The 25,220-nt window shown below is 42.6% G+C and overlaps 2 protein-coding genes and 1 long non-coding RNA gene across 4 annotated transcripts; 2 read left to right on the top strand and 1 right to left on the bottom strand.

The window, feature by feature from the left end:
- Positions 1-1,588: 1,588 nt before the first annotated feature.
- LOC134082182 (uncharacterized) lies at positions 1,589-2,357 on the top strand. Its single transcript, XR_009939592.1, has 3 exons — positions 1,589-1,631; positions 1,755-1,886; positions 2,089-2,357. It is a non-coding gene; the product is annotated as an uncharacterized LOC134082182 (long non-coding RNA).
- A 1,610-nt stretch (positions 2,358-3,967) lies between these two features.
- On the bottom strand, positions 3,968-7,126 carry LOC134083218 (cytochrome c oxidase subunit 6B1). Its single transcript, XM_062539417.1, has 4 exons — positions 6,989-7,126; positions 6,232-6,360; positions 5,208-5,308; positions 3,968-4,205 (listed from the first exon to the last, which is right to left on the bottom strand). Exons 2-4 carry the CDS (start codon positions 6,335-6,337, stop codon positions 4,152-4,154), a joined length of 261 nt encoding a protein of 86 aa, XP_062395401.1. The 5' UTR covers positions 6,338-6,360; positions 6,989-7,126; the 3' UTR covers positions 3,968-4,151.
- A 3,226-nt stretch (positions 7,127-10,352) lies between these two features.
- rasip1 (Ras interacting protein 1) lies at positions 10,353-23,939 on the top strand. 2 transcript variants are annotated; one of them, XM_062539416.1, is made up of 16 exons: positions 10,353-10,597; positions 11,665-11,786; positions 12,417-12,871; positions 13,695-13,955; positions 14,083-14,324; positions 14,479-14,634; positions 15,038-15,242; positions 18,590-18,888; positions 19,421-19,582; positions 20,621-20,661; positions 21,023-21,177; positions 21,557-21,669; positions 21,875-22,184; positions 22,314-22,477; positions 22,747-22,888; positions 22,982-23,939. In XM_062539416.1, the coding sequence occupies exons 2-16, from the start codon at positions 11,665-11,667 to the stop codon at positions 23,158-23,160; spliced, it is 3,006 nt and encodes a 1,001-aa protein (XP_062395400.1). In that variant the 5' UTR covers positions 10,353-10,597; the 3' UTR covers positions 23,161-23,939. The 2 variants fall into 2 exon arrangements, with proteins under 2 accessions (XP_062395400.1, XP_062395399.1); XM_062539415.1 differs by having other exon boundaries at positions 11,640-11,786.
- The last annotated feature ends 1,281 nt before the right edge of the window (positions 23,940-25,220 follow it).

The following is a 25,220-nucleotide window of genomic DNA, read 5'->3' as shown; positions in this document are numbered from 1 at the left end:
TAATGTAACAGTTTAAAATATGCCAACAGTAGGCTATGTCTAATTTCCACGATTTCTTAAAACGGATGCTTATCAGCATGCGCACGCACTTCCCCACCCAACTGACTTTTAAAATCCAACCACTGCTGCCGAGTCCGACTTCAGTTCAACCGTCATTTTCTGTCATGTATCTGAAGCTGTACAAACTTTGCCGTCTTCATATCCAAGGTAAGAACTACAGTACTGTTGTATGCTAATTGAAAACTGGAATTAATTAGAAAAATACAGGTTTTTTTTTTATTTATAATGTAGCACTAATGTTAACCGTCAACCGTCATGTTAGAATTAGCTAACGTTATGAATTAGCTAGCGAGCTAACATCGCTAACGTTAGCTGTTACAAATTAATGTTAGCTGCTAACTTTTCCAATAACTAACTTTACCATTATGGAATGGTAGTAATACCATAAGTCTGTCTGAGATGTCGTTATGAATGTAAAGTTTTAGTTTGAATTAAATGGTCTCTAGGCTATCAGTCTTGAATGTTAGCTAACCTAGCTAGAAGCTATACCTTACATTTAAAGTGGCTGCTGCTGACGTGAACTTTAACGTTACAGAGACAGGCGGCTGACCCACGTCAATACCGAAGTAAATGCCAGGGATCTTTAGTTTGTGAAAGGTAACGTAGTGTTAAGCCATCCCACCAGAAGACTTTGACAAGATTTGGGTAAGATTGTTGATAGCTTGTAGTCTTTTCACTGAAGCTTGAATGGGGGGCATTAGTTTAATGACTCAAATCTTGTCAAAGATTTTTTGATGTATGAGTAGCATTAGGCAACATTGTTCTTCATTTCATAGCCCCTATTTGCTTATACCTGACCTTGTGCAAAAGTATGTGTTTATTTAAGATGCATGTGAGGGCAGTAGTGTTTCAGTGATGGTATTTTCAGGTTATTAATCCTAGTCTCCCTCTGTTCCCTGTTTGCAGGCGGTGAGTTGTGACGACTGCTGTCCTGAGACCATTGAGTGCAGTCTGGAATATTCCAAATGTGTGCCAGTTCCGTAAGAAAAAAGTTCCAATCAAGAGTACACTCACCAGGTAGAAACAGACACACACACGCACACACGTAGTATCACATATAGCATTATAATATGTGTGCATGTATTTGTGTCTGTTACTGTGGTTAGTTTATCCCCTTTTCTCATGTGTCTGTTTGTTGTTATGACTGTGTAGTGGGCTCAATTAGTCCAGGACAAAGTCGGTCTGTCCTACTACTACATGCTACTTGACTTTTTCTGGAAGCCATGGATGCTGCCCTCAACATGCTGTAAGTGTCTTTGTGTTTTGAATGAGGGCTATGGGGTACGTTACTGTCCATAGTAATTTGTTTGACATACGTGCAGTGTAATGCATGAATATGCGGCTATTTATAATAGTCTTGAATTTTGAAATTTAGCCATGTTTACCATTATGTTGGTGGCAAGGTAAACAGTGTTGTGAATATATGCCAAACTGATCATAATCACTATTTCAAATATATTGTACAGAATGTATAATTTTGTTAAATCATATCTTCTATTGACAGAAACCCTCACAAATAAACTGATATCAAGAATTAACATTGATGGTGATGATGGAAGGGCCTTCATAAGGTAATTATATTTATATATATATGTTTGTACACCTGATTGACTTACTTTTTGTTTTAATGCTTTGATATTAATCAACAATAACATAATTTATGGCAATTGCTGTTTTTTATTTATTTATTTTAGGTGCCCTCCAGCAACCCCAGCCTGGAGCCAGAGGCTGGTACTGCACATCAGATGGGGTATGATCTGTGCTAGGCATCAGAAAGGTGGTCTACGCAAGAAGGCAAGAGCTTCTGCAGACAGTGTTGCAATTAGGTATGCACACAGATATACTACTGTTCGGAAGTGTAGGGTCACTTCGAAATGTCCCCTTGATCAAAATGTACCCCAACTTTATTCCTAACTATTGCACCTGACTTCTAGGCTCTTGTGGGTTTGCTTTTATTTGTCACACAAACTGAGTAGTTTACATTAATTATATTCATGTACAATATATGCTTTGTTTCTCTTTTTGCAGACACCTGACCTTTACTGCCAAAGGGATCCCCATCAGAGCACCTCTGCCTTCCCTGCAGGACAACTATACCAGAAGAGTACGGACGAGGACTCAACATGTTTTAAAGGACATTTCACGCCCAGACCATGGACTGTTGAAACCACTGAGGTCAAGCAGAAGTCTTGTTCTCACTCGAGACAGGTCATTGACAGGCGGCGAGTGTCACTACCCAAGTACCCCCACTGCAGACGAGAAAGCCATATTGATTTGAGTATTTCTTGATAAATACAATAAAGACCATGTAACACATTTTATTGCCTGTCATATATGAATTTAAATGTTTAGATTAAGTCACTGGGATTTAGTAGGTGTAATAATGCAGGTGCAGGTGCAAAGTAAATAATGTAATTAAGTTTATGTAAAATTAATATAATAATGTAATAATAATTTATACAATCAATGAAATATTGAAATGTTGAATGGCTGTGGGTGTAACAATAAGCTCAGTGTTGGTGATGTAGGCCTATCCCACATTTAAAACTATTTCATATAGGGCATAACTCATTTAAATAATTAAAACTATTAAATATATAACTAATAAAGGCATGTGCATAAATGCCTGTGAAATTAGCTCTGCCTGGCAGTATCTGGGCAGTATATGCGTAGTGTCATGTTTGACATATCAGGGGATATATGGCAACAAATACCAGAGATATCTTGGGTCATATAAGTAGCTAATACTTGAAACATGGATCATATCTGGTGAGTATATGAAGTCAGGATATCTGGCATGTCGTCGCAGTGCCATTCAGGAGTTTTGATATGCTCCGGATATGTGAAATGGGACAAAAATATCAGGAGCATATCAACCATTATATTCCCTGATATTCCACATATCAGGAAATATATCACAATGAATATCCCCTGATTCAGACCCTTTTCACCCAGTGTAATTGTTTAAATAATCAATGGAAACATCTTTCTTTGCTCTCAAAATGGTTCTTATAATACCTGCCAAGTTTCTCCACGTCTCCAAATGATTCTAGATGCCACCTTAGCAGCAGTTTGGGGTTTGAGGCAGGAATGATTAGTTGCCATCACTCTGGCTTTGTGCTCAGATTTTTATGGACTGAAGTCTGGACCAAGCAAAGAGGAAAAATGCAGACATTTGAAAACAATGCTAAAATATAAGAATATATTTTTTTTTTTGCTGATGGCACAAATGAGTGCACAAATGACTCATAAGGTTCAGCAGTTTCAGATGTTAGTCATTTTCAGGACCAATTTCGCAATTCAGCAACATGCTGTTATCTGTATTAATATGGGTGCCATTTATTAATCGCAGGGCTATTTTCTTAAACGTAGAAAGGTCAGGATCTTTCAGATACTGCAGTGACAATAAGAACACTCATTTCCGTGCACCACTCAATCCCGAAAGAAAAGGTTGCTTGCTTGACATCACACTGTAACCTTTATTATATCGAGGTCATGCTACACTAATCTTTTAGCAAAATGTATTTATTGGATGCATTCATGACTTGTGCCAAAATACTGAACAATTCGTCACAGGCCTAGGAAATGAATTCAAACTTGTCACTCGCATTTAAGAGGGGCAAGCCATAAACAAAGTCAAGCCCAAAGTCAAAACACATCAGAATGATGACTCAGCAGACGCTTCATGAATCAGCACACTGACATTGATGCAACCAGTGGATGATCCTCACATACATTTCTTGCTATGGGTGACTATGTACTATACATTACAGGTTATATGGATTCAAATATTGAATTGGCATTTCTGAGAATGCCTTTCATTCGCATGATAGGGGTTGGGGGGGAAAGAGGGTCAAATTCATCCACTCAATGTCCTGACCAATAAAGGGAAACTTCATTACAGGAATAAGGTAAATTGTGCGTCTTTATTTAAGTAACCAACATGTAAGTCAGCGAAGAGACAATGCAATTTAGAACAATGTGAGGCCTCTAATAAGGGCTCCCACTTGTAACCAAAACAAAAGACTTTTAGAGTGACACATGGTTAAAACATCATGAGGTACTCAATATGGGATAAATAAATGGTCCGGTTAGATCTTTCCAGGGAAGCTTCCATCTTCAATCTGCCCATCCCATTTCTCAACCTGAAAGAAAGAACATAATAGGTTGTTATGTGGCACAGTGTAAGAACCGCAGTAGCCTCGGGCAGCACTATGGATGCTTCTTGATGGCTCTTTAAATCGCAGACCGCACTGTACTCCCCGAGACCGTGAGCTCTGGAGTGTATCCTTTGAAGAAAGAGTGCAATTCAGCACAAGCGATCAAAGAACCCAAATCTCTATTAAACTACTCCCCGCTCCCCCCCTTAAACTTTGCCTTCTGCAACATCTTTGGAGAAAGAAAACTTGAGAGAGCTCTAATTAGTGTGCCACTTGCCAAAAGCACAGCAAGCTCTTGTCTTTTAAAGCCCAGTTTTACCTTGTGTAAATGATGATGAAATGGAGAACTAAGCAAGCACGCAGCCCCAAGCCTAGCCCAATTCTAACCTTGCCATCAGCAGTGCATGGATACCACAACAAGTAAACATATGTTGGTTAATACGCTCCAAAAACTAACCCAAACTTCAATACCAACAATAATGCAGCTTTGCCTCTACATGAGGGCCTTTTTTCCAAGCCAGCCAGCTAGGAGATTGGAATATAATTAAGTGCTAATGACGGAAACCATTAAGCGCATTGATGGAACATTGGGCCCGCAAAGGAATACCGTGCTGAATGCAGCGCTGTGGGCACATGTTGTGCTGACAGAAGCAAGCTGACAAAACCTGTCAGTGCAAAACTCTTGGCTGCTTTACAGGCACACTTCATAGCTGACTGGGAGCCAGCTTCACTGTGGTATTAATGAGCCGTTTCACCAGCAGTGATTTTTTTAACCAATGTGTCTTGTCGCACAATTGCAGTCATTCGCAGAGTGAAGTCACAGGTACTGCCACCGAAGAGCAAGCCATCACCTATCCATTTAACACACTACCTGGAACACACAGGCCTAGCCTCTTGCCAGAACCTTACAGTGGAATTAGTGTAATGACAGGGGCGGAGATATTCTGACCCAACACGTCTCAAGTGAGATAAATAAGGCCGTCTTACCCAGCTCAAGGGGCACAGACTTTTGTAGACCCTCTGGTACCAGTCACATGGGGCTACGTCCTGGCCTTTGTCTGACAGAGCCTTGTTACACCTGTGGAAATCTGAGAGGGAGGCACAGAGAACAGGGCAGTAAGGTTATCTGAATCGAAAACATTTTCATTTGTATAAATGTAATGACGATGTTATTATGTCCATGTCCTTGTGAGCAGTAAGGGGTAATACACTGTCCACAGGGGATTAGTGTGGGCTTATTAGGACTTACGTTACTCAAGCATTCCATTCGATATTCATTCACAGCGTCAAGCAACACGAATAAACCCAATGTTTTTTTTCTTTCCCGTGATTAATAGTGTACTCTAACTCTTTGTGTGTCTTTACAACAAGACTCAGGATGACACTGAAATCAATCTCTGAAGGATTTTGCATTTGGACGTCACAGCACTCACATCACCAGTCATGAGTCACAACGATATTTTTCCCTTTTTCATTCTAACACAGGTTAGATTTAGCATTGCTTAGAAGAGAACAATCAGTAATCAGTTTGATCATGAATGTTTAAACTTTAACATAACAATATTGTGCTTGAAATTTGCATCTGGCTGTTTGGTAGTTTCATACTTCAGACACCCTATTAATTAACCATTTTTTTCCATACTGACTGCACTCAATGACCTTAAGAAACAGAGATCTATGTGAAATATCGCCAGATTTCTTCTTTAACTGAAATGCACCCCTCTCATTCTACTAATCTATTATCTTAGTTGTCAGCACAAACAGAAATGCATTTTTTTTTTTCAAAAATGACCACATGACCTGACTGAATCTACAAGCTTTGATTTATGTCCCCGCAACTTACAATGCTTTAATGGAAGGGAAAGCAGGGAATGACAAATATCAGATATGTCTTAAGAGTCATAACAAAGTGGGCCATCCTATCCAACGACTTTCCTCCAACAAGACTACGTATTGTTGTGAAATACAAGTAGGACTGTGTATCATGTATGTAACCTACAAACGTATTTACCAAGATAATTCTGGTAGCAGTTTCGTGTCTGGTTAACATTAGGGAAGCGGGCGTCAAAGGGTGCAGTCCTGTAGTTCTTGATCTTCTCGTTGATGTTCTCGGCCATATTTAATGCCTTGTTGATTCACACTGTAAGCATAAACACGCCGTGAGTGATGCAAACATGGTATGTGAAATTAGTCAAAGTTAAAAAGAAAATCGAAGTCAGATGTTTAAATAGCACGGTCAGCTGGGAGAGTACCACGAACTAACTTGATCAGCCAGCTACAAATGGCTTGTTTCCAACATACCAGATAGCATAACAAGTACTGAACCGGTGCCCAGCATCACTGACAGTAGGCTAGCTGCTACGTCAGCTAGCAAGCTGCGCTATTTATTTGACGGGTGAATACGAGTAATTTTAGTTCACCAACCAATGACGTAATGGATAGGGCTTAAGTGCTCTGTAACATTCACTCTTTTTACACAGAAATTAATACAGTTATCCGAGTGTCTGATTTGAGTGAACAAGGACCTTCGATAACCTTGTTAGCAAGCTAACTAGCACTTAGCTGAGTCCCGTTTATCTAGCGCTACCGGAGAACTAGCTTAGTTCGGCAGCTAACCGGCTAGCATTGACTTTATACATTCTGATAGTTTAATTCAATACTAGCCATATAGATATGCAACACTCTCAGCATTTTTTTCTTATTGATTCAGACATCTCATTTGCAAACGAGACAGATTATTGTAAAACATGTCAAAGATTATCGTCAACCTTCAGGGATGTGTCCTCTCTTTTCCAAATGTGTCGTCTCGCGAAGAAGGAAGCGTACTGCAACGCAAAGGTTTATGGGATGCTGACGTAGCCTCGCGTAGCCTACGTACGGGAGCTGAAGTTGGGCGGGGGCCAGACGGGGTCACGGGGACACTTATGGCAGAGAATGTCTAATAAGGGGAGAAGGACCACTAGCGAAATACTTCCGCATGGTACTGCAACTAGAGGGCGATCGCGAGCAAGTGATGAATGAATGGGTAGCAATGGAGCTGAACCCCCCAGTACCACATTTGTCGTTATATAATTTTTTCTCCTAAAATTGCATTAATGCATGCGATGCAGGATAACTTGACTTGACAATCAGCTGACCAATAACATTTTTAATATGTGTTGTTATTCCTAAAAACCCTTTCAAAGTTTTCATGTCACGTGACACAAGCGAACCACTTTACGGCCATAGACCTAAAAGAAGGTTCAGCTTCACGACGGTCGTAATCGGTCGCGAGTGTCGCGAGCACACTGATCTATAAAGAATACCTGGATAGAGCATCTACGTCAAAATTCTGAAGCCTACACGGGGGCGGCCATTATGGGACCACTTGCCATAGGAATGCATAGACAGTAAAAGACAGTTATAGAATGTTGCCGTTCTGCAACAATGGAATTGGAACATATCGCCGCCATTATGGGACCACTCGGGACAGTTCCATTGGCTTCATTGTTGATGGGTCAGCAACAATGAGATAGTCTATCCAGGTATTCTTTATAGATCAGTGCGCGAGCATCCATGAGCTAAATGCTAGCATGTTACAGGGAAAACGGCCCATCCTATGAAAAGCAGAAAGGACATGAGTGACTTTTTATTTCATTTCCAGTGGAAAACCTATACTCAGGTAGCTACTACGACAATGTACATTAAGAAATGAAGTTGTCAACTGTGAAAAAAACGAGTTCTAGCCGCTTAGCCCCATAGACCACAATTCATTTATCACTTGCTCGGCAACGTCCCTAGCGGAATTTCAACAGATTGCAGGAACAATCCGGTACAATGGAGTTAATAGGAAGTGGACCGGCTCTCCCTAAAGGGGCTCTGCTTATGGGCAGAGCACGGGGCAAATCTTCAGGGGCAAGTACGAGGGTTTCAGTGTGTGGGTTTGTGTAAAGTGTTTGATGACATCGGAATTTAGAGAGCCTTTCTTTCCAGGCTAAATAGGCCTATACAAACAAATTCATATGGTTTGTCAGAGTCAACCATTTTTTTTTGTTGAAAGTGGACAGTTAAAAAAGGTCAAGGAAGATTAAAACCTGTAGCTTGAAAACGTTAATTTGTGTCTTTATGTTATTGTTTTTTTCTCCCACAGCTCCACCTTTACTGTGAAATCAACAGGATGGACAGAACTGAGTTTGTTCTATATTTGTCCCTCTCTGTCACCAAAGGAACCCATTTTTCTCCTCCAGCTGAGGGACCATTTCCTCTCAACACTAGGGTAGGCCTAGATGAAAAATGTGTAAGGAGCGTGCATGAGGTTTTATGAAAATCCATAAATTTAACAGTAACTGGCCTTCAAACATATAAAATTGATTGGCTAGAATGATTAATGGGTGAATTAATTAAAATTGAAACAGTTCCTGCTTTTGAAGTGTGGCTGGATCCAGGAAATGAGGGACGGACATGGGTGACTGTAGAGCTCCAGCTGGACAACTTCCGCACAGATTTACTGGAGCAAATGTTTTACTGGACAGTCACTCTGTGAAAATCTCCTTTAACACTTGGAGCCATGTGGAGCTTTATGTTTGCAAAAACAGAAAGAAGACATATGCAAAAGCGCTTTGACAGCCTTATGGCACCATTTATTTGTGTGAGAATCTAACAACTTATGAAGTTATTCACTTTGAATATTGTCTGAACTTAAAAATAAGTGGGTTTTGAATTTCTTTTGAACAGTACGTTTTGAAACAAAGCAGTTTGGGAAGTCAAACTCTCAGGGTTAGGTACCTCCAAGAGACAAAAGCGAGGCAACACTGCATCATTAAATGGGGAGAGGGTGGATGGAGAGAAAGATGGACAGATAACACACAGTCATAGGCATTTAATGGTTGCAGTAGAGAAGCAGTAAGCAGTTTTGTGATTTGTTTAGTCATAATTGTGAATAAACTGCCACATTTGATTTCTTTCACAGGGAAGTGTCTCTATCTTCTTCTCTCTCAGTCTCTTCTTTCTTATTTCCTGTTACAATCTTCCTGTTGTAGATGGGGTCAAAGGTCACAGATGTTCCTCTAAGTGCAACTTCCTGTCCAGCCATGTTGTCTTCCTTTTCCTCGTTACTTCTACATTAGTGAACACTTTATTATTGTACCATGCTATTACAGCACTAACCTCTCATAGCATCATTTGTGTACTTAGTACATTAGTGTAGCCTACTGTCATTTGTCATTTGCACAAATGGCAGAAGAGTGTCACCTTAAAATTCTCACGTCCAGTTGTTAAAGAGTTCAAGTGTTCCGCGCACACATCCAAAAGCAATGAACACTGGGTGTAAGTGTATGTCAGGAAAAATTGTGATTTAGGCTATACCATTACAAAAACTGAGGAGCATATTCTGGTGTGCAGACTTCCACGTCCAGTTGTTCCCATAGCCTTATAGCCACTCATTTGGTCAATGAATCTAAAGTGCATTACTCTTTGTTAATTAAATGTCCGTCTCAGTTATAGCACACAAGTTTTGTGTACCTCAACATAATGTTTCCAAAATCATTTCAGCGGTTCATCAACTCGTAACACGGTGAACAGCACTTCTGCATTGACTTCGCAGCCCTCTATCGGCTATAACCACACTATGTAACTTTACCATATTGGGTAGCATACCTGTGGTTCGATGAAATGAGACCTAAAAAATCATGCAACATGCTCTACCCTATCTGTGGACATCATTATTTGGTGGATAAACAAATAGTGTGTGTGTGTGCAACAGAGGAAAAGTGCTTTAGTGTTGCTTTAATAGGCCTCTTTTCATCCTTACCCCCTTTTGTGTATCGAAATGTCCTTTTTCAGTATTAGGCAATCCAGTATACATCAGATTATCGTCGACTTTCATTATCTGTGTTGGTATATAGGTATAAATGTACAACAGTGATTAGGGGTCGGAGTGTATACGACAAAATACGCTGTCTCCCATTTTAGTCAACTCTCCAGTCCTCTCTCTCCCTTTTTCTCTCTCCCTCTCTCTCTCAGGATATAGGTGTTGTCCAGTGAGAAGGAAGGAAATTCTGTCACTAAGAACAATGGGTTTGCTTCTCTATCTATAGACACAGAGTGAGAGAGAGAAAGAAAAAGTGGGAGAAGGCAAAAGAAAGTTAAGTTGTTAGAAGAGGCTGGTGAAGAAAGGGCGGTAGAAGATGATCGCAATGTAAAACATTGAGAAAAGGTTGTACACTGAAGTATAGATGAGAAAAGGTAAAGCAATTGACGGGCCGTGATTTTCACAATGGAGTATAATCCTGATGCTGGTGAAAGAAGAAGTAATATACAGTAGATTGTGAAACGACTTGAGAAAGCTGGAATACCACACATCTGTGGAGAAGAACAGCAACTGAAAAAAATAAGTTACTGTAAGTGAGTCTGACAAGATTTGCCATAGTAATAAGTCAGTGTGTAATTTGATATTTATATTTTAAGGGCTTTGCCCTCTGTATTCTGAAACAAAATGTTTTATGTTGTTGATTCTGGCTTCCGCACTATATTTGCCGCGACTATATCAATTATCATCATGCTGTATGGTCTGTGCGTATTGTTATAACTTTTGTATTTTGACCTTTACCACGTGAACCTTGATAATAACAGAGAGGCCGGGTTAAAAGAGTAAGAGGCTGAGATCTCTTGTACAAAGTGCTGAATAAGACTTAAAGTGAGTTAAAAATATGATGCTCCCTAAGCTGAAGCAGGGAGAGACAGCCTGACCTGTGGCTTGCTCTGTTTTGGGATTTCCCCTCAGACATGGGGCCCGAGAGGGACAGTGTGAGGGTGTGGATTGAAAAATAACATGAAATATTACTACAATATGCAAGCAGAATTGCATGGTTTTTGCTCACATTTAAACAAACAAAATACATCAGCAAAATTTCAGCCCTGTGGACTACACCACTAGTTGATAGATACTCCTCTCATCCACCCTGGGTAAACTCACATGACGTCTATGTGACCTGGGAGACTTTGTTTAGCCCAGCCTTTCCACAGCCAGAGAGACTGTTTTTAATTATTTGCTGCAGAAACAAATTTTTGCAATCCTCTCAGTAATATGCGTTTGTCACTAAATGCGAAAGATTTGTCTCTTGTGAGATGTTAGTCATAGCTGACTTGCGTGGAGGGAGACAGAACACAACCTTGCCCTCGTGTCCTGATGACTCAAAATTACATTTTCTTTCAGTCTTCCTGACTGACATCATAACTATGATTCAATTCTTGAAAACTGATTGGAGAGAGAAATATAATTGGATTGAACTGAATGAGATTCAGGACAGATACAAGGGCAATACAACTTCATAAACTTCTAGGTTTGGGGAGCCGGCCTTCAACCACAATATCCAAGACTGAGTACGACATTTCTGTTGCTATGTATCTACCCCCTCCTCTCCTCCCTTCCCTCCACCTCAGCCCCTGTTCCCCCCTTCTCTTTCAGATGGAAGAATCTGGCAGCCCGCGTTTCAGGAAGCTCCATTTCCCAGTGGGCCTGTGGATAAATTCTCCCCGTAAACACTTTGCCAAACTGGGAGCCCGCTGGCCTAGTGCTGCGTCAGTCAAGTCAGTCCTCTCAATGTCCCCTCTGTTCCCTAACACACCACACCCACAGACATCTGCATGTTTTCATTGAAAAATATCTGACATTTCCATAAGAATGCCTGGCTATTCTACAAAGAGAGTAACACTTACCAAATACTTCTTAACATCCATGAAATGTATTAAGTTTGTTCATAGGGCGCCATAGAATTTGAATGAGATTGTAGAATTTCACTCATAACTCATTTACCAAACATCGTGCGTATGTAGCAATTACATTTGCCAAAGTACCTATGTCAGAGTGTAATGCTGAAATTTGATTAGAGTGTTTTCCAATCAAATAAAGAAACATGACACAGCCAATTAAGAGTGATACTGACGGGGATACCAGTAAATAAAGGGTTTGAATGGGTTGAGCACTCTATGTAGATGTTAATGTGAGTGTCTTAGTATGCCTGTAATACAAAGCTCAGGTCAGGAAATGTAACACTAAGTGAAACTCCCTACATGCGTATGTTTGTGTGTGTGTGTGTGTGTGTGTGTGTGTGTGTGTGTGTGTGTGTGTGTGTGTGTGTATGTGTGTGAACGTGTGTGTGTGTGTGTGTGTGTGTGTGTGTGTATCTTTATGTCATCCTCTGTGTGTTGCTCTTCCAGATCCAACACTAGCTCGGACGCCGCCTCCCTCCATGAGGCCTCCTCTCTTCCCTCCTCTGCCCTGTCCGTCTCCACGCCCTCCCTGGCTGCCCCCTCCCCGTGCCCGTCTCCTTCCCCCGCGTTCATGAGGCCCCGTCCCGCTGCCCCTCAGTCCCGCACCAAGCGCCTGTCCCACCTCTTCCTGAGGGGACGCTCCAACAGCGACCGGGACCGGGCTGTAGGGGACCGCGAGAGGGAGCTGTGGGCACACTCTGCTGCCCCCTCCACCCATCACTACTTACCCCCGGCCTCGTCCACTGCTCCTGGACTCATTAAGATCTACGGGGACGCTTTGTCCAGCGGTGCCAACTACCGCAGCCTCCTGGCCAACATCCGCTCCACTGCCAGGCAGCTCATTGCACAGGTCATCACCCGCTACACTGAGAGAGAGAGGGACACTGAAATTGATGACTCAGGTAAGTAGGCCACCCACTCCCTACAACCATATGGTCTAGATGAAGAGTAATGTTCGCACTAATCAAATGTTCATACTCACTATTGGATACATAAGAATCAAACTGATCACCTTCATTCACATTTGGACACAACAGTTCTAAGAACACAGTTCTGACTGCAGAGGCTACTCCGAACTTTTCTAGGACTTTTATTGTATTCCCACACAGTGGGTAGCCCAGTTATTATTATGCACATAAAGTAATGAAATGGACAGCATTGCTATTTAGCTTCTAGCTACTGAAGTTTATTGACAAGCTAGAAGCTCATCAGTATTGTTAATGAAAATTTCTCTCATCTAGAAGGCATTTGTTGGGTGACAGTAGTCAGTCTCTGCAGCCTTCTCGTGCGGTTTTTATGTTAAGCGAATTTAAAGAACCTTAATTATTTGTATAGAGATGTCACTTCTGCTACCTTGGCCTGCACATCAGTCATGGTTCCTGCACAGGGAAATCCCCTACCCTAAAGTAGGAGCTCAGATAGTTATAGGAGCTGTGGCAGAGGAACTCTTTAATCCCCAGTTCCATACGTACAGTATCTGAATGTGCAAAAAAGGGGTTCCCTACAGTGCAAAAGGGCCTTTACTCATAGCTGTAATGTAAGACTCCATGTTGGCTAGCAATATTACTGAGTGATCAGTGTCATCATTGTTATGCTTCAATGGGGTGTTTATGACATTATGTTGTTGTCCTTGGCTGACATGCTGTACACAGTATTGAACAATGGCAACAAGAAAGTCCCTCAATGAAAGCCTGAATAGTCTCGCTTCCTCTCACACCTGCTCAGCTCTCCAGAAACATTCCCCTGAGGACTTCCTGTTGTGTGATGTCATTGGAAAGCCCATCCACCAGCCAGATGGAACCTTCCAATGGGAAACCGAGTGTCGAAGGGGTGTGGCCCCCTGGGAATGTCCCTTGCTCCTCGTGGACATGTGGCGGCCAAAGGATGGCTTTGAGAGGCGCTTTGAAATCCAGCGACGAGAAGACTATGAGAGGGACGAGCGGAACAGAGAAATAGAGCGAGAACGAGATGGAGAGAACTCTCAGGGTAAGAAACAGAGTCTACATTCATCTACTGTAATGTAAAAGGACACAAAGGCTTTGACTTACTGTAAATGCCTTAAAAGCTTTGACTCAGAGCACCACCAGAAACAATATGATCTGTCCATGTGTAGTTCGCTGGAGGAGAAGCCGCATGTCCTCTGGGGGTGGACCAGAGGAGAACGAACGAGGCCACCGCGGACGCAACACGGAACTTAGGAGAAGCATCAGTGACATGAACATCAGCTTGAGACGTCGCCAAGGCAACAATGCCACGAATGACCCTCGAAGATCAGGCAATGCCCAAAACAGCAGTGCCGGACCCAACGATAGGAAGAACATTATGAGCATGATGATAGCCACAGAGGCCTCTGAGGTGAGTGAAACACAGCGACAAGGAATAAATCACTAGAGTGTTTTTTTCTATGTTAAAAATAGGATGTTTGTATCTGGGATCTCCCAAAATAGAATTGTTTGAAAAGGAAAAGCTTTGCTCCGCCATGCTGACCATACAAACTCTATCTGAAAAGGTCATGGGATCGAAGGGGAATGAGGTGGACAGGCGCACCAGAACCGTGGAAGAGGATATCTCCGCCTGTGACCTGGAAGTGATGTCGCAGAGTCTGATCCTCCCGCCCACAGACCGCCCCTATTTCCTGTTGCTGCAAGGCTACGACCAGAGCAAGGCTAGACTTGCGTCCGAGACGCTATCAAACTTGGCACATTACATCATACCTGCATCCCTCTAATCTTCACATACCATCACTGTTTCCCTACCTTTGAGAGAATCTTCCATTCAACATAAAGCACAAAACAGCTATAGAGCCACACAATGCTGGAGCACAACAGCACAGAGAGCCTGTGTCTGTCCCCGGCCACCATGCACAATGACCTAACTCACGATTCGATTGTAAAAAACTGTAACACACTTCATTCCTTATCTCCGTGCATTTCTATCCAACTTAAGATTGGAGATTTGCTGATTTCCGCAACCGCTACAGGCATGATAACAGACGAGTCTCTTCCTCTACCTCCATCTCTAAACTCTCTATCTATGTGTCTGTTTTTCCTCCTTGTTATTTTTTTCAGGACTTTGTTTTGTACATAATGACCGGGCACACACACGTCTTTGGGAGGAAGCCAACCCCGCGAGAGCGGGAGAAGGACAGAGAGAGGGAGAGGAAGGGGAAGAGGCCCCTGAAAGTGGACACATTCCTCTCGGCCCCTGACCTCCTTGTCCGACATTTGCTGGTCAGGAGAGACTCTGCTGCACCTGAGCACCCTCGTGGACAAGGTAACACATAGAAAAAGACCGCTTGGTCATCCACACTTGCCACTACGTTTGTGAATCGTGTTAAATGTTATCTTAGCATTTTAAAGTGCTAGTTTCATACTCCTATCTGTACACACATTTGATGTCCATTTTGAGTTACCAGGGAAAGGCAAACCTGTCCTACTTGCAATAGACCCATTCTTTTGAACACTCTGCTGTCTTCCATCTATGAGCATGACTGTCCCGCTCATCCTTAGGGACATGAACATCCACTTAGACAATCCTATAACTCTGCAAACTTCTTGTCCCTGATTTGAGCTACAATGGGTTCATAGCCCCCAACTCACAAAGTTGCCAAAGAGCTTGACCTCATTCTTGCTTGAAACTTTGCAAATGGTTACATGGTTTAGATACAGGTTAGGATCCTTCTTATGGAATGACCTCCTTGATCTTACTCAGTCCGGCTTTAAAGGTTGCCACTCCACTGAAACTACTCTTTTGTCTGTGACAGAAGCCAAAGGCAACCAGAGCAGCAGCTCAATCTATCAGCTGCTTTCATCCTACTACTTTCGAACATGGGCATCACAGGAAAAGCACATGGTTTGAATTGTTCACATTGATTCACATTGTTCAATATGTCCTGGCTAGGACAACATCCGCACCTCAGCCACAGGGGTGCCCCAAGGCTTAGTGCTGGGGCCCATTCTCTTTGACAAGTACACCTCACTGGACCCGATTATCTTTTCCCATAGCTTCTCATATCACTGCAAGGCAGATGATATCCAACTCTATTTGTTGTTCCCTACTTCAGAGCGGATCTCGGATTGTCTCTCTGACATGTCCACAGGGATGAGGGAACATCACCTCTGAAGTGCTGGTCTTCCCAGCCAAACAAACCATTCATCACAATATCAACATCAAAATTGACTCCCTAACTCTTGCTCCTTCCAAGGTTGCAAGAAAATTGGGTGTCATTATTGCTGACCAGCTGACCTTCTCTATGTCACCTTAGTCGTTCTGTTGTGCCGGTTCACACTATTCAATATAAGAAAAACGATGCTGCACCTGACCCAATATGCCACAAGTTTTGTTACATACCATGGTTATCTCTCACTTTGACAACCGCTATGGCTTTCTAATGGGCCTCCCAGCTTGTGAAATTACTACAGATGATCCAGAATACAGTGGCATGTCTGGTTTTCAATCAACCAATGAGGGCACATGTTACCTTGCTGTTCATCGAGCTCCACTCGCTATCCTTAGCCGCCCGTGTCAACTCACCGCAATTTAATTCGCTAATGCTTGCCTACAAAGTGATTGCTGAGTCTGGTCCTGCTTTTTGAAATGCTCTCATCAAGGCTTATGTTTCCCCTGGTCGCCGCATTCCTCCAAGGAACATTGTCTTGCACTGTCGCCATACACACTCAGAAATCCAGACTATTTTCATTTAATGTTCCCTATTGGTGGGAAGACCTACCAAGTGCTACCAGAGCAAGGGTGTCCCTCCCTATATTCAAGAAGCTCTTGAGGACCCAACTCTTTGGAGAATACCTCCTCTCCTAGCACATCTAACGACCCAACACACATAACATGATGCACATACAATCATGGACTTCCTTTCTTTCTAACTTTTACTTTATTCTGCATCCTCCTTCTACTACCTCCTTTGACTACAGTTTAAGTCACTTTGGATAAAAGCATCTGCTTAAAATGTATTGGTGCAGCAGAACTGTAAGAAAAGCAGGTCAACTAGAAAATCTTTTGTTGTTTATTTGCTCACAAACCAGGTGCTGTATACTGTATGTCTGATATAAGTAAATGTATATCAGTGACAGGGAAGATGTAATCAATATAGAACTGACAGTTTCTATCAAAATATCACTCTCTGAATCTGACCAAAAAAACTTTGAACGTTATGAAGGCCCTGGTGGCCACTGTGTTAATTCTCTTTGTTCATTCACTATGTACAGCATATGAACGCATCACCATTTCTTTCAGTAATCAAATTTAGAGGCTATTCACATGAAAGTTTCACCAGATATTCAAAATATATTACGAAAATATATTTCAAATATATTTTTGTGTATGGGATACCTACTATCTGTATAAATTAATATCAGCTGGGTGAGTAGATATTGATGGGCTATAAAGTGTTTTGTTACCAAGGTGTCACACAAGAAACATTTCATGATGGGTAAAAGCAAAGACCTTTCCCCAAGACCTTCACAACCTTATTGTTGCAAAGCATATCAATGGCAACTGAATACAGATGCATTTCATTGGGGCCAATATCTGCAAGTGGAGGGAACATCACTGTGTCATCAACCCACCATGCACAGGACCTCCTTGTAAGATTTCTTACCAGGAAGCCAGAAGGATAGTCAGGAGAGTAGCCCAAGGCCCAAGGACCACCACAGAGAAAAGCAATACACTCCACTGCCATGGCCTCTCACCCCCCCCCCCCCCCCCCCCCCCCCCAAAGTCCATTACTAAAGAAAAACATGTCAAAGTTCGTTTAAAGATTGCTACAAAACTTTTGGACAAGCCTAAGAAACATTGAGAGAATGTAGTCTGGTCAGACGAAAAATTTAACTTTTTGTCTGCCATTTCTCCACCATGTTTGGAGGAGAAATGACACATCATCCTAAAAATACGAAGAATTCATGAAGTTTGGAGGTGGAGGAGGCATCATGGTATGGGGCTGTTTTTTATCTCATGGTGCTGGCAGGCTTCATAGTTAAAGGAATGATGACTGGAGCCATTTTTGAGACATAAGTAGACCTTCCAGCAGGATAACGATCCAAAGCACAACAAAGGATACTCTCAATTAGTTTCAGAGAAAGAAAATCAAGGCCCTGAACATTTGTGTAAGGAACTAAAGATCAGGATTCATAGGAGGCCCCCCTGGAATATTGGAAGATTTAAAGACTATATTGGACCAAAATCACACCTGAATATGGCGACTGATTCGTTTCTTCATACAGAAAATGTTTTGAAGTTGTCATTACAAACAAAAGCTTTTCCACAAAGTATTTGAGACATTTCAGTTGTCTTGTTCAATACTTTTTCCCTGTCATTCTACTTTATTACACATAACTTTATTGATGGACTTCAATGTTTGGATTTCTTTATATGTGTGGATGTCCTGAGTTAATGCTAATGTCTGGTGGAAATTTCATGTGAACAGCCTCATTGTAAATATACTTACTGAAAAAAAAAACCATTGATGCTTTCAATACTTATTTTCTTCACTGTATAGTGGATGTTTATGTATCACCCTTATCGGTAAGTGTTTTGGTATGCAATGTGTGTCATGTAGTCTGTGCCAGCACTAACTCCCCGCTTCATATTTTCTGGAACCTTCTCAGCACTGGTGCGTCCTTTCCGAGGAGGAGCTGTCACCCACAATGGAGCACCGCTGTACAGGGAAGCTGTGCTGAAGCCAGGGGATCTGTTGGGACTCGGGGGTCACTTCCTCTTCCTGTACCGTGACCCTCGAGTGACCCCTGCCCCCCCACTTGCTCTACCCCTTCCCTGGCAAGCCGACTCATCTGCTTCCTGCGGCCCTGGAGCCATGGTGGACCGACAGGAAATGCTGAGGCAGTATCTGGGCTCAGCCGAGGCCTTGCTGAGATTCCAGCCCAGACATGCAGATGCACTGCTACAGGTGAGTGGCGAAACAAGTGAACGTTGTTACTGGAAGAGCCCTACTTTCAGCCACACTGGCGCTGATAAGCCCTTCAAACAACTGGCCATTGTTACATGAGAATGAATGCCTTCAGTGATCACTTTAGGTGACTGTTATTTCCAGGGAATTACAGGAACAAGTGTTGAATTAAAAGGGCATTGCCAAATCCATGCCATGTATAGCTAGCAGGCTCCAGCTGATAAAAGGATATCAGATCAGACCTGCAGCTAAAAATGTTCTTGTTTGACATCAAACTCTGTAATCATTTGACATGTTTGAAAAAAGAGACAGGGCCTTTCCACTTGCACCTTCCTATTAGGCAAGCTTGATCAGGTTTGGAAGAGAATATTTAACCAGAAGCAAATACAGTAATTTAACCACAGATAAACACTGGAGGTGTGTCTGAAACAGCAAGTGAGAGTTAACCACACTTATACCAGAGAGATGCACAAATTCAATGCAGGATACTGTGTCACAGCAAACTCTTTTCAGTCCCAACCTTTTCTTTCAGGAGATCATCTCTAAGAACTCTTCCCCTGACTCAGGAGGTGGCGCTCTCGCTCCTGCCTACCTCCTGTCGGTCATGATTGATTATGCCTCTAAACACCTGGACCCTGCCCTCACGCCCCAGCTGTTATTAAAGGCGGCCACACACATCAAAGGCATTGTGTGGGTGAGTGGAAACTTTCGGATGTCGCCGTAGATCCGGAAGTTGATATCTCTAATTACCTATTACAACAAATTTAAGAAAACAAGCATATCTTCAAACATTTGGCAGAGGCAGTTATTCTTTGACCATCAGTGAGTCAGGTTAAGCTGCAGTTATGTGTAGGCTGAAATGAGATAAAAAATAAGGCATGGGTCACCCATAAAGACATGCCTGTACTGGTTAAACATCTCTCAGACCACATTTTATGTACTGTAACTCTGAAGCATTGGATGCTGATGGTCAAGTCAAGTGGACATTTTGTTTTTGTTTTTAACAGCAGTTTTTCCAAAACACCATTCATTAAAAGGAGGATAAATGTGATGTTTTAGAGCAACAACAGTGCCTGTGCAAAAATATCACCCCATAGGATAAACAGTTGCATTTCTTAGAAAAACTAAATGAACTGAGGGAGACATCAGGCACTAATTGGTAATAATGTAGTTGCAGCAGACCAGAGGACAGAGACATTTTACAGGGCAAATCTGATCATATTCAGATTCGTATGATTTGTGTAGTTTTTGGCTCCCAGAAATCATTTTTGTAGCACAGGTCAAAGCGATTGTAAGTAGTACATTTATTGAAATATGTACGCAGACGTGTTCCTAATCCTCCCCTGTTGAGCAAAGGGAATGCTGTCAGTGCGTTGCCAGGAGATGTAATGGAGACAGAACCGTTTGGAGTTTACATAAACATGTTAGATCAGATGATGGATTCCTTTATGAGCTGTTGATGTTTTTCTTGCCCCCCTGAAATGGTCTGCTGTCTGTAAATGCTGTGCTCTGAGATCCAGCTTTAGAATCAGCAGTAGCTCCAGACAGATGGGTTTTCACTGGAATTTTGCTTGAGTTTGTAAACAGAGGTAGAGACTGATGTCATTTCCACTCCTTCGGAAAATGTGCTGTCATTGTCCGGATGAATCAGTCAGACATTCCCTCCGTCATTCAGCTGAATGTGGTCTAATCTCTGGCTCCCCCCTCCCCCTGATTCCTTTACTCTTTTCAGGACAACATAAAAGAATTTGGGGACAAGCATCCCACACAAAAGTAAGAACATTTTTGTGGTTCTTGAATCTTGACAGTTTTCATAGTGTTCAGTTGCATTTTGGTTTCGGAGTTTTGAATTTACATAATGCTTTCTGGATGGAGGCAGCATAAGTTCTATCTGTGTTTTTCTCTCATTTCTGTATGAAGCTGTATATCATAATCGATTTTTATAAAACTAAATAATAGCTTTCTGTCACTGCTTAATTTTAAGAGCAGAATTCGAGTGTGTAATCTTTTTGTAATCTATGAAATATAACATATTCTGTGAAATATAACATACTCGTGTGATATTCTCAATTACACATAATACAGCCTGTATTACATGCATATGGTGGTGACCTTGAGCTTTGTTCAATCTCAGCCCCACAGACTCAAATGGTGACCTAAGTCCCCCCAGTGTGCAGCAGCTAGCAACAGACCTCCGTCCTCTGATGTTCTGGATGTCAAATGCCACTGAGCTCCTAAACTTCTTTCAGGTCAAGGTCGAAGCAATGGAGAAAGAGTGGGAGTTTGAGGGTGAGACTGGACTTTTCCCTTAGAAGAACAAACTTGCCTATTCAAAACATCATGTCCCAATGAAAACACTCACTATCCCAAAACTCTCTGTCTCATTGCCATTGTTTTGTCTATCCCAGCTCCTATCGTTTTGTATACTCCTCTGCTTTGAACTTTACACCTAAACATTAGACAAAACAATTAACTGGGGAATACAAACAAAAAATGCTACCGACTGTTTATTTGATATCAATAATCGGTCTGCATTAGCACTGTGCGTATTTTACACTGTGATATTTAAATGAAAGTCTGCTTGATTAAAATTGTTCATGGAATCTGGCAACTAACCTTCAGATACTTAGCATAATATTCCCAAATATTATGATTCTCTGACGTGCAGCTCCAGGTGACCCTGTTCTAACAGCTGACATGGACACTTGCTCCGAAGCCTTGACGCAACTCGATGATGTCATCATGCACACTTTCCAACAGTGTGTTTATCACCTGACAAAGGTGAGAATGCTTCAGAAGGTGACCTGCAGCAAGCAAAAACAAACAAAAGGAATGACCATACACAACATTTCACCACACTATATGGTGTGCTAATTTGTGTTTTCAAAACACGAAGTGTTTTTTTGGCAGGATCTGGTGTACCCAACTGTTAGCTATTGTGTTTCAAAGCCATTCTTTCCATTGTGTTCTTTCATCACTCCACCAGACCTTGTACACCCTGTTGCCAGCGTTGCTGGAGACCAACCCTTTCTCCCGAGGAGAGAAAGAGAAGGAGACGGCCAGGACAAAGGAGAGCAAGAGTGGTGAAGGTGAAGCCGAGGGTGGAGGAGGAGAGAAGGAGGAAGAGGATGACGTGTCCGCGCTGCCTCCCACCGTCGCTGGACTGGTGGAGGTGTACCGCTGCTCTTTGCAGCTCACGCGGGACGCCTGCCTCTCCCCTCCACTCACATCTCAGACCTTTGGCTATCTCTTCTTCTTCACCAACACCTCCCTGCTCAATACCCTGCTGGAGAGAGGTGACCGGCCACTTCACATAGATGAAAGTGAAAAGTGAAAAGTATTGGGAGCTGCAACAATTTGAAACACTGTGGGAAACATGTCTTTTATGAAATCGGAACTAACTTTTTTATGATCTTGTCTGTTAGATGGGCTCTTTTCGTGGTCAAGAGCAGTTCAGATCCGGACCAATCTGGACTTGGTGCTGGACTGGCTGCAAGGCGCTGGTCTGGGTGACATTGCCTCTGAGTTTCTCAAGAAACTGTCAGTCACAGTGAACTTCCTTTGTGTTCCCAAGACACGCCTGATCCAGGTAAAACTGACACATTTGTGATTTGGTCCAGTTTGGGCTGTAGACCAGATGAGACTGGGCTGTATATATGAACATGTCATGTTATTTCACATATTCACCTTCATGCTCTGTGTAGACATCACCATTATGTCTCCAAGGCCAGTGGTCTCCCTGAAATGCAGCATCACATATTGACACTGTAATGTTCACTGCCACCATGTTTATGGATGACCCTCTGAGGGTTGTGGCCTTAAATCTGTCCTCTGTCTGATGGGCTCTCCTCTGATCAGTCCTCATGGCCGAGCCTCCTGGAGGACCACACCTTGCTGAGCCCCGCCCAGCTCCATCACCTCCTGACCCATTACAAGCTGGGTCCTGCCCGAGCCCCACCTGCTTCCTGGGCCCCGCCCCCTGGTACAGAACTCAGTGGAGGTACGTGGTCCCTCCATAAACTAAGACACATCCAACACAAGCAACCTCTGATACTCTCATCCAGCATTCACATTATTCGACTTATTCCCTTAGATATTTTCGAGAGCTTCCTGGATCATCCCCCGCTCATCCTCCCAAATGAGACACCACGCCTGGATCTCTCCCAGCCCATCCCCAATCCTGAACTGCAGAAGGAAATGACACGCCTGCGTACTTTCCTCTGGGGGCTGGACCAGGATGAATTGCCAGCCAATCAGAGGACCAGACTGTAGTGTCACGCTTATGACAGATATATGGACTGAACAACCACCTTGTTTGAATATAGATTGCTCAAGCTGAGGGTGGGATAAGGCCTGTGGCTTCGTTTTGTAATTGGTTCTCTGGGGAGATCTGCTGGAGCAGAGCAAAAATCTGTTTCTAATCAGAGAAGTGTTTAATCAGAGCACATTATCATTGACATCTGATACTCATCTTAGTTGAACTGTTGCCTGGATGCAATGGATACTTGTAACAAGTTGAGACCAGGTGGAAGACAAAGAAAAGAACTAAACAAACTACATGACAGGGGGCTTTCTGTAAGGATGAACACCTTCATCACAACACACACACACACACATACACACATACACACACACACACCCAAATGCACACACACACACACACACACACACACACACACACACACACACACACACACACACACACACACACACACACACACACACAGTGTGGGGTCACTAATGTTCACCTGTGAAAAGTCCAGAGGTTGTGGAAGAATGGTTATAAAGATGGAGGTGGTCATGTTGTGAAAAGGACTTCACATCGGATGCCTTATGCATAATGTTCAGTTGGGTAGCAGGAGATGGAATCATCTGCTACCCAATGATCTGTGATACTCTGAGCATTCATTTAGAGCAAATTAATTCTTATTAGCTACGTGGACCAAATGACCATATCATAACCAGACAATATTCCAAGTTCTTTTGTGTATAACCATGTTTTATACCAATGTATTACACCCCATAGAGTATTAATAAAGTTGTGATTTGGAAGACAACTGACTGATCAGATTTTATTCAATGTCAATAAATTCCTTGATAAAACCATTTTTTCCCCAACAGTGCAAAGTACATTTGAACACTTAACCCTGTGATTCTCTTTACAAACACTGGGTGGCGTGAATGCTATGGACATTGGTGAGTGTTCAGTGTATGGACACTGATTTATTTAAATCTTTCGCAAGTCTATCTATTCACTTTAAATGTATGAGAGCCACTGTTGTTCTGCCAAGAATAGCAGTCTGGGACCTAATGAGCACACTCTGTTTTGCGCGCTCCTCCTATCTGTCTTTGTTTTGGATCAGACTGCAGGTTGTGATGGTAAGATAGGGGGAGAGCGGTGTCCTCACAGCTGTCATTTAAAGTGCACCCACCTGTTTGAATATCCTTGTACAAAATGAAGACAACCTGCGGATTATCAAACGGAATACTCTGGCCAAGTTGACAATGTTGGGTCACAACGTCGCATATGTCAATGCCATCATAACATGCGAAACTCGAGGTACCATTATCTCGGATAATGGGTATTGTCATCAGTCTAGTTTTCATTCAGTCAAGTAAACTGAGATGACCTTGATCTGGACACGACACGACACGACAGCTGCGCACGAAAAAGGCCATGCATCCTGTTTTATGTGTGTGTTTGTGTTTTGCAAGAGAGAGTGCGTGAGCAGCCGTGTGCCAGTGTTTGAGCCTTTGATTTGTTTGGTCCGAAAAATCCCACGTTTTGTACTGACGTCATTCTCCAGCATGTTCAGCTCTTGTGCGTTTTTTCCTGCTTAAGATTTGGCGGTTTTCCAGATGTCTTCCTCTCTTCCGGACAATTGCTCCTGCTTAACTGCGCTATTACGGTAAGAAGGCATCCCATGAGAGCCTCTTGCATCATTCGGGCACCTATTCGTCCAGCCGTCCCCTCTGTCCCCTCACACACACCAGTCAACTGGGGGTATGAATCACCATTTCACTCGCTTTGTGGTCGAACTTTCATCAATTAAGTGACTGTGATATCCGATTTAAAATGCCTTGCGGTTTGTGAGTGAGAGTAGCCATGGGCTATTTTGAATTTGTCAGCCAAACGTCATAACTTGCATTGATTATTCCCAGCTGTGTACCCCCCTCTGAGAACGGTAAAGATGGACTTCGGTTTAACAGAGGCACAGTAGCAGCATTGTAATGGCTTTTTAATGTGTCTGTTTTAGGAGCAGTACAGCCAACCTTTACAATCTGTCACTGTCAGTTGGTCACTTGTTAACGAGTAATGTCTGTCTGCAACA

The sequence above is a fragment of the Sardina pilchardus genome, chromosome 6, assembly GCF_963854185.1.
Source record: "Sardina pilchardus chromosome 6, fSarPil1.1, whole genome shotgun sequence".
Taxonomy (NCBI): Eukaryota; Metazoa; Chordata; class Actinopteri; order Clupeiformes; family Clupeidae; genus Sardina; species Sardina pilchardus.
Note: the sequence above shows the minus strand (reverse complement) of the source record. Positions and strands in the feature narration are given on the sequence as shown.